We start from the raw sequence: 10,236 nt of genomic DNA, 5'->3' as shown, positions 1-10,236 counted from the left end.
TCCACGTTCTACAAAAAGCTGCGTTATTGCTGGAAGTTTCGATGGCAAACTCAAAAGAAGCTGACACCTTTTTGTAAAACATGGTATAGGAAAAAACGACAAAATTAAAAAACAAAACAAAAAGAGCCTCAATGAAAGGGAGCATGAAAAGACTTACTGAATTTTATTGCGTTACATCCTTGTCAAAACCCATGCCATCTTGGACACACAGGGCATCTTTGCCTTCTGGAGTGCTGAGCTTTTTTTCTAATTAAAGGGGTATTATTCGGTTTCGATTATCCAGCATGCTGTAAGAGACCCGATCAGGCTCTTCCAACAACAACAACAAAATGGACAAAGCCAGACAGATGACAAATGACTAGGGAGAGTCACTCCCAATAACCGATTTATCAGCTCCGGCCAATAACACCCCCTTCACCGGGGCTTTACCATGCCACTACGCCGTCTACTCGGCCCTTTGTCCTGTCTGTGAGGACCGGGATAATTGCACTCTGAGAGGGGGATGCGGTAATTACAAGATCAAAAGGGTTTGGCAAAATTGAAATGGATACCCGAGTGGTGATCTCGATAATGACATGATCTCTCTTTTTTTTCTTTGCCGTCTCCCCTCTTTTCTCAGGGGAGGTTCGGGGAACCGAACAATTGCTCACAAGTGGACTCGGTCAATTTATATTCTGCCGTATCGTCATCCAACACCGACTGCTGGTTGACTTATTAGAAGAAGAACGGGATTCCATGTACAGAAAAGGAGGGATCCCAAACAATGGCGCCAAGGCCAACTGGGAAAACATATAATGGAAACCGACAACCGACACGGGAACTACCGATTCAGAAATCTGACATTTTCCATCACATTTTATTTCTTAAGAAGCACCATAAAAGACAGCGACCCAAATCGGAACATGTCCCTTGACCAAATTTCCCCGTCACGTGACTTGTGTTCATTTACATTTTCAAACCCCGTGCGACCCTACATACAACGCGAACATAGCACCGACTTCCCACAGACCAGTGCCTAGTAGCAGAACACAAATTATCTAACCAAAAATGAACTTTGAAATTGAGACCATCATTAATCTTTCGAGAAACTGGGACAAACCTAGTTTAAATCTATCCGGGTGCAAACAAAAGATAAAAACTCAACCTCATGAGCAGGGTATGTAATGCATAATAGCCCAATTATGTGACAGATTCTTTGGCTTTAAGTTCGCGTCTGTGAAAGATCCAGATGCCGTGCGTGTTTACATTCAATTTGAAACAATCGCAGTTACTTATGTTAGCATAATACCTGCAGGGTATCATCTTACACAGAGATAGGTAATGATATGGCAATGATAACTGACACATTCCAGGCTGAACACATGCTAAGAATTCGCAATCCAAGGTAAACGGCCGCCCAAAGTAAATATGGCCGAGCATTTTTTTTTTATTGTTGTTCGCAATTTCAAAGTTTTAACTGTGATACGTTTTTTACAGCACTTCAACACAGACATGTACGTACGTACCCAGACTGGGATTTTTTTTCTTCAAAATAACGGATAATGTACGACTTACATTTCTGACAAATCTCATGAAAAACATGTCGATCACATAATACATCATGTAGTGCGTAGTTATTCTCTTTTTATGCTAATGTACATGTACGCGGTGTAGGTTTACAAAGGTTATAAATCATTCTTTGTAGTCTGTGCTAAACAATAGCGGTGCCGCCTCCTTCCAAGTTAGTGTAGGCAATACTATGTGCCTTGTTAGCTGGATTTGGAGTTCTGGTGTACTTGACCCCTAGTCCAGGTGTGGGGTTTGCTTGTCCGGCCACCGTTGGAGCGGAAGCTCCAGCAGTCTGGGCGTTATAGGACGACATCGCGGCGGCCTGCTTGCGGTGGCCGCCGCTGCCAAAGATTCGACCAAGGAAGGCCTCCCATGACTGGACAGTCTTGGTGCTCCAGATCCACATGCCGCTGGTGATGCCAACCACGAGGAGCATGAATGTCTTAACCAGGAGCACGGGGACGGATGGGATGGAAAATGCCATGGCACAGTCCCCGTTGGGCATGCAAGGGTTTGAGTGGGTGGCTACTAGTTCCCACAGCCTCAGGTTGGCCCGCTGGTAAAAATAACACGCAATCACGGAGGTGGCCGGCACGGTGTAGAGCACCGAGAACACCCCTATCCGCACCATGAGCTTCTCCAGCTTATCGATGTTGGTGCCGCCGCTCTTCATGACCTTACGGATGCGGAACATGTAGAAGAAGCCAGCAAGGATGAAGAGGGTGCCCACGGCAAAGTAGACAAACAGCGGGGCCAGCACAAAGCCGGCGAGCGCCTCGGGGTCCTGGTTGCCGACGAAGCACATCCCGGTCAGCTCATCCCCGTCCATACGGCGAAGCGTCAGCACGATGATCGTCTTGAGAGCCGGCAGGGCCCAGGCTGCGAGATGGTAGTAGCTGCTGTAGGCCGCAATAGCCTCGTATCCCCACTTCATCCCAGCTGCCAGGAACCAAGTCAGGGTGAGAATCACCCACCAGATGGAGCTTGCCATATAAAAGTAATACTGGATAAGGAACACAACGGTACAGCCAGTGCTCTCCAACCCTTCTTGAATCAGGTAATACTCATCACCAGCAGTGTGGCCACACGCGATGGCTCGAGGTCCCGTAATCAGGCGGATGATGTAGGATACGGAGTACATGTTGTAACACATGGACAGGAAGATGATGGGCCTCTCTGGGTAACGGAATCTCCCCCGGTCAATCAGGAAGGTCAGTACGGTCACTGCGGTACCGACGAAGCAGAGGATGGACCAGATCCCCATCCACAACTCGGCGAACTTCTTGTCCGATTGCTGGAAGTACACATCCCGGTCGCAGCGAGGCACGCACGATTTGGTCTGCGGTAACATGACGAATCTCTCGTGGTTTGGACATCGCCGGTTGGCGGTCCCGTTGTATCTGGTGGACGGGGGAGTAGGGTTGGGAACCCCTCTCCCCCCGCCGGGATTGAAGTCCCCGTCGGGGTCAGCGGTAGCCCCTTGGTCTTCTTCGTTGGCGCCGGACATGTTCGGTGCCACCATGCATAGATCGTCTCTCTCCACTCCTCGCGGTAGCGAGTCACATTTCAGCGCTTCGGGCCACGATATTCCAAAGCTCTGCATCACGGGCTCGCACTTTCCCCGGACCGTTTCGCACATGGGCCGACAGGCTGGGATAGGGATATCAACCTGTGGAGAGCACATGGGAGCATACAGAGAGCAAAGAAAAAATCGGAGGTGCTCAGAACACCCGTAAGTCACCAAGGGGGAGAATTCGTGGATGCGGGGCGCTGCCTCCACTTGGGTGTCGTGCCCAAAGTAGTTCGGCATCCGAGTCATGTTGTAACCGATATCCAAGCACATTGGGATCGTTATCCGTTGACACTGGTTCTGCCTCTGCTCCAGAGCACAGACGAGGCAAACTCCCACACTGAAGACATACAAAGTCCGCACAAGTTGTGAAATCACTCCCGCCATGATGTCAAAAGTTTTTGCTGTTTGACACTACGCTAGCTTGGCTAAATCCACAAACGGAGTTGTCTGGGCATGATGGCAATTCCTCTCGTTAACACGGATGATCTATTCATAGCTTTAGCTTAGCCGTCCACAAACACGGGAGTTCGCATGGGAACCCAGCCGTGTGTCTACTGACAGTCCGTCCTTTACTCGCCGATCACCACATTGACACTGCGCCAAAGCTCTTGTCCGCGTGCCGACCCCTCTTGAGCGGTGCTTTATCGGTCGCTGGAGGGAGATCACAACCACTCCAGCGGCTTTGTACTGCTGCCGACTCGGCACGGCTACATTTAACGAGCTAGCGCATTAATAATGGTAATCCTCCATGCATGAAAATTGTCGCGTCCACACATGTACACAAACACACACAGTCCGCGGTAGGCCTGCAGACTGCAAAAACTATAGATGAGGATTTCTCTGTGTCAACAACAGATGGAAACAGCGAAAACATGCGAGTTAATCTTGTCTTCTGATTCGTGGAATTTCTCTTCACAACCGCGAAAAAGTTGAAAGTGTACACGGGAAGGACCACTGCTGTTTGTGTCCAGTCCGAGACCTAGGCATGCAGCCCGAAAACCGTTGGAACGCGATCTGATCTGCGTAAACAGTGTCACAAAGTATACCCCTGCCGATCAGCTCTGCTTGGCAAGGCCGATAAAGCGGCCCTGAGCTCGGTATCAAATTGAACTTTGCCTAATGTCGTTCCCAGATCCCGCACGCCACCGAATCAAATCATGCTATGCTGTACAGTATCGAGGAGCAGTGCAGACTGAGGGGAGACAGAAAAAAATCTGGCTGGCTAATAAAAACCAATTTTGGCCTGCTGTGGGGCTCGGAAATAGGCCCCTCCCACTCGCCCAAAGAGTGCGGGTGATCTGCGGAGTTGTTCAGTGAACGAGCAATCACTTGAAAGGGAGATACGCGTGTGATATCTATACCCACTATCTCTGTGGTATTTAGGGGATTATGGTTTGCCGGTATAAATGTTGATTGAATGCCTGCATAACAAATTCCAAGGTTGGATCGCATATTATATTCATCGGCTTAAAGACAGTGTTATTTAGAGGAAACTCAAACCTTACATCTGTTTTGTGTGTCAGAAAAGTTGTTTGAAAAACACTTTACATTTATTTAACAGCTGGATAACAGGAACAACAATTTGCTGAACTTGAAATTGGAAGATGTCAGGCTGGTAATTTTAGCACCGGGGGAAAGAGGAAAGTTTAAAAGCATAATTATAATTATATCCAAAATGTCTTCACAAAAGCTACATTAGCCACGAAACCTGCATGTTATATGAACACGTGACCACAAACTTCATTAGAATTAATTAGAGAGGAGGTCACGCAAGAATAGAAAATAATGCAGTTTCAAACTACATGTAGTAAGTAGGCTGCTGGGTTAGACCCTGCAAGTTTCTCCCCCATCATGATGTTCAGGCCAATCTTTCCAGCTAATCCAGTTATCTCCTTACCCGTCGCTTTGCCTTGTATCAACTTCCAAGCAAGTTATTATCTGGAGCTTCTAAGACGTAATCCCCTACAACGCGTGTTTTACTGCCTGCCCCCCTATTATGCTATAATTCCGGACTGTCCACATCAAACAGCCGTTGCGGCTCCCCACAGGCACCGAAAAAGAAAAGCTTTACAACCAGTCAAGGCCCACAAAAGCCAGAGATGTTGATAGTTTCTGAGCCATTGAGCTGGTTAAACCGATACCTATTTTAACATGACAAAAGGCGCGATAAGTTGCGGAAAAAGTGACCGTTTTCTTTGGAGACAGCGCGCCTATTCAACCAGACGGTGACAGCGGGAGTTCCATTAAAAATCGCCCGGAAAGTTCTTGACAAAATTCAAAGGCTTCGTCAGTCCTGTTTGGGGGGATTGTGTATAATAAAGTCAACGCCATACAAACAGGCAACTCCTGTTTTTTGTGAGGGGATTTTTTTCTGCTGAAAAAGCAGGGACAAGGAAAAGAATCGCACAAGCCTGTCAAGTTGAAAACAGGCAATCAACAAACCCGCGTCTGGAGAATAGGTTGCGATCGACTGCCACTCCGCATAGCCGGAGTCCATGCCGCGCTGCTACGGCGGCGCGTCCCACGGGCCCTGCTCCCCTCCAGACTTAAGTACTGTATCGATTTAATTTGGTTCAAAAAGTCAGACGGCAATAATAACACTGCAGACGAAGTATAAGAAGCGAAAGAAGGAATCTCTCATAATGATGACTACGTGACCCACGCTTTATCCAAGCCCAGAATTCCAAAGGGAAGGAACGTGCCCAGCCGGCGAATGGTTGGGGGGTTGCGGGTTATATCGGTGCGGGGATCCATGTAGGATTCCTCGTACATAAAACATGCCGTGCACCTGCTTCGAGTATTAACCGATCGCTATCAGAAACTAGAACCATGCCACAGAATCACAAACGAAACCACTGCAAATATTCCAACAGCGATGGGTGTCTGTGTAACAGCGACTTACGGCAGATCTGAGTCCAGTGGCAACATCATCGTTTTGCTGGATTCATATGATATCAACCTGAGTGGCGGGGGGATAATCAAGGCGTACACGACTCAGCACAGTGCTGTTTTAAACTGTGATGAAAACCCACAGTCAGATGGGCGTGGCACGCCTCGCATCAACTTTAGCTGTGATGAATAAAAGAGCAAATTCCTCTAGTGCTGGTTGAAATAAAACAAACAAGCTCCTCACTCAGAGACTGAAAATGTACAGAGCCTCTGGTCATAGAAAAGCCACCTATCGTTCAAGTTTTAGAATTAAATTGTGTAGAAGATCCCTGGCGCATGCTCTTTTCACACTCTCCCGTTACCCCTTCCAGTCTCTACATAGAACCGTTGCCCGCAACACTGCAGCAGGGCACATTTTCCTGGCTAGCCTCTCTCGTCCCTCAGACGGCATTATGTCCAGTTCACCGGACGATGTCACTGCAGACGGACAAGAGGCCCCGTCCGTTCATGGCTCATCAAGCTCCCCTGTCCTGGAGAACCTGGATCCCCAACAGATATCGAATCATTCCCCCTATGACCCAGCTTTGAAAAGTCGTCTCGTCTGTGATTGGCGTGATAAACCTCATGAAACGTGTGGACATCTGTGGAGCGGTTTTTAGAGGTTAAATGAAGCAGGATAGTGACTGCAAATTAAGAGATTGTGTAGCTCAGAAAATGTGCATCTGACAAAAGATGGCCTTGATGGTCTCTATTGTTCTGTCACAAGAGTTCACATCGTTGTTGTTATCGTAGAGCTTTATAAATGATGTATAGCTCTATGTGTGTTTACGACTGCCCTCTATAAAGACTATGATGGTACATAATATATGGTAAAGGTGACCCTCCCTGACTATCTTCTTTTGCGTTGTATGAATCTTGAAAATCAATTGTCGTGCTGGACACCAGTCTGTCCGGAATCTGCCACATGCTAATGTAGCTGTCACGTAGTACTATTTTATGCATAATTAATGGTATGATCCCTTTCCTTTAATTATGAAACATCTGCATAAGAGGAAGGATTTTCATCAATAATTCATCCGGGGTTTTCAAAATTGTCAAAGACAGCTGCAACCGTGATTGCCTCTGAGTCAACCCGTCCAGGCTTGTCAAGGCCCCAGTGGATTATCGGGAAGAGTTGATGGGAGGTTTATTGTCTGTCCCACAGTTACAGTTGTCAGAATGCGAAAACGGCGAGGTCCCAAGAAAGGTTGCAGGTTTAAGAAATGTTGCATTTTACAGGTCATCTTTAGAAATGAATAGAGCAAGGACTATTTTATCACACGGCATAACCTTCAACTTTTCCAAGAAGAAGAAATTAATATATATTAATAGAAGTCTGTCCACTACTATTTGCAGCTGATTTCAACTTAACTCAAGATAACTCGAGGATAACTGGACAAAGTCTTGCTCTTGTTAGCACAGTCGACAACATAAAAAGAGAGTATCGCGTGAAACAGAGATGTAAATCTTAATGTAAGTTTCTTTGGCGAGCAGCAAACTGTGCCTTTTAATTTTGGGTGGCTTGCCCCTATGCCAAACACTAGCAGATGTTGCCCGAAGACACGCGAATTCTACATATGGCGCCATGAACTCTCTCACCCTGAACGTAAACCGGACAGGGTCTGTGCATACCCGTCCAATTTTGCTTGCAATTGCAATCTGACAGAAATTTATGCAGTTGAAATTCGAGAAGGATCTCAGACCAGAGATCTTTCTGAGGAGTTGCGGGCTAACATCAGACCGAAATTCCCATGGTGGAGACTGGGACTCACCAAACCGACAACTGGTGTTTCTTTTTTAATTGCGTAGCCCTTGGAAATTGCCAAACACCAAAAAGACGGTGATCAGACGCTCCCAATTTGCCAAGATTTGTACCGGAACAGGTGGTCGCTACGACCTCACTAAACATTTTATCGTTAGCCTCTGCAATAACGCTTGTTCACGTCCTTCGAGTCGCCTGATAATAAACATTCCATGCAAGTTAACCGCGTTGCCCGGCCATAAATTTCCCTGACTGTGGACTTTAAGTTTTGATTTACTGCATGGCGTGTCGGGGTCGACAGGTCGTGGTTGTTTCTTGTTCCCCAAACAAGGGGAGAAGACCAGATGATAACCCTAAAGAAAATTTTGAGAAAGAAATCCGGACCCCGCAAATACCAAGCGTGATTGGCAGAATGATGCACAGTTAAGCCTGTTGTCCATGTTAATGTTTGTAACGCAGACGGAAAGCAAGACGTGAAGACGCAGACACGAAGGGAAGAGATGGTGCATGACGTCCTTGCACTGAAAAATTGAAACCAAGTGGCTTCCGAAACTCCGTGATTTCTCGTGGAAAATGTGCTTTTAGATTGACTGTACCCAGGGGCATAGCCACGGGTGGGGCCTGGGGCACGTCCCCCCATTCCCGTCCCCCCCTTAAAAACGGACGAATGGATATTGAGCAAGACTAACAAAAGCTTGCCCCCCCAAAAAAAACACTGAAAGCTGGTGCCCCCCATAAGATGCTGATGCTTCATTGTGCCCCCCCCCTCGTAAAATCCTAGCTACGCCATTGTATATGACTGTACCGCTTCATGATGCCAAACTTCCTCTCCAGTTTCATGCGGTCAGCATAAGTTGATCACTGGAATTCGTGGAACTAAGGGAGAGGGACGTAGTTGCACACCGGTCATGCCAGCATGCATGTTTATGGGGATACCACGGGTACTCGACGCAGACAATCGGCAAAGTTGACCCTGACTCAACTTTTCCGATCGTTCGCGGGCTGGTTTGCGTTTGTGTGCGTTGTGGGCGACACCTCCGTTTGATGTGTTTCCATATGTCTGCGTAGCGGTTTGCGTCTTGATTTCGCTGCTCTCTGCGTTTCTTGCATCGATACGGAAACCAGGCTTTCGACAGGAAATGTTCCAAATTCCAGGCTTTTCGAATGTTTATAATGTGCAGTTTCCGCACGTGCTGAACCGCTTTCTCTATTACATCAGCAAAATGTATCCAGTCTTGGAATCTTGTAATGATTAGTCATCATTAATCATTTTTAAAAATGCACCTTTTCTGACGAAGGAAGGAGAAACATTCAAAATTGCCCCTTATTGGAGCAATGCAGTCAACAGAGGGCGCTATGTAGTAACTATACGCAACTTGTATCAAAAGATTGAAGGCACAATCAGAAGTCAGCTTCACGGAAATCATATGGGTCCAGTCCACTAATTCAAACCCCGTTGAAAACAGTGTAAAATCAGCACCGTTTAGGGCCCAATAGCATGCACGCCAACATCCCTGAGATTTCTGAAACACAAATGAAATTCTTGGCTGGTCACTTATCTTTCAATTTCTTTTCAATTTTTTGTGGGTTAACCAATTACATTTTTAATTATTCCCACAAAACAAAATCACCCCCCAAAAAGTGATTTTTCCGAAGTCTGATTGCAGCCATTTTTCAAGTGGCAACCCTCCACTTTCTCGGGCACTTAGGACCATTTTTCAACCGTAGTTTTTAGCCCTTCTGCCCTCAAATGAAAGCTCAAAGACCCAGGGAGTTGATCCTGGCAACGATTTACACAATCTCATTATTTTGGGGGCCAAATAATCTCCTTTTTCAAAAGATACTGTGGAAGGGGGCACTTTTAATGCTAATGAGCTGGTCAAAAATTCTCACTTGAATTAGTGGTCTGCAACCATATGGGACCCTACTTCACAAACTTTGCACAGGACAAAGAGAGGGTGTTCAGGCACTATTTTCCCCCCTCGAGGCACATTAGCCTGAGCGATACTCAGAATGAGGCCATTAACCAACCATCGTCTAAAGATCAATGAAATCAAAAATGATGGCAAAGTACAGTGTAGGCCTACATGTCCCTGCGTTTTGTGACGCAGTAAATTTGTTTGTAAGGCCTGCTAATCGGAATGGCCCAAAATACCAAGGTCAAGGTAGAGTCGCTCCGTTTTAATGGCTGAGCTCGCCCAATATCTCTCGAACTAGAGAAAATATGTGCTTTCGTTTCCACTGTTGGTCTGATTTTTGCCCGAGAAGAACAACGATTATGATTTCGGTCTGAGAGAGCTCAGCGCTACTAGCAAGAAAGTGCCATTGTGTATGGAACGCCAAAGAACAAAAAAAGACAACCATTTCGAGACAGCACAGATAATGCAACTTTTAGAAAACAGTTCAAGCGCTTTATTTTGTTATT

The 10,236-nt window shown here is 46.6% G+C and overlaps 1 protein-coding gene across 1 annotated transcript; it reads right to left on the bottom strand.

Annotated features, from left to right (window-relative positions):
* Positions 1–827: 827 nt before the first annotated feature.
* On the bottom strand, positions 828–4,602 carry LOC110984665 (frizzled-10-B-like). The gene has a single exon (XM_022245059.2). It carries the CDS (start codon positions 3,503–3,505, stop codon positions 1,691–1,693), a length of 1,815 nt encoding a protein of 604 aa, XP_022100751.2. The 5' UTR covers positions 3,506–4,602; the 3' UTR covers positions 828–1,690.
* Between the last annotated feature and the right edge of the window lie 5,634 nt (positions 4,603–10,236).

This window comes from Acanthaster planci, linkage group LG15 (genome assembly GCF_054643075.1).
Source record: "Acanthaster planci isolate LZ-2023a linkage group LG15, COTS_SCS, whole genome shotgun sequence".
NCBI lineage: Eukaryota > Metazoa > Echinodermata > Asteroidea > Valvatida > Acanthasteridae > Acanthaster > Acanthaster planci.
The sequence above is the reverse complement of the archived record's forward strand: the minus strand, read 5'-3'. Positions and strand labels throughout refer to the sequence as shown.

Coding starts and splice junctions, on each gene's coding strand:
- LOC110984665 (XM_022245059.2), bottom strand. CDS start 3,505: ATGGCGGGAGTGATTTCACAACTTGTGCGGACTTTGTATGTCTTCAGT.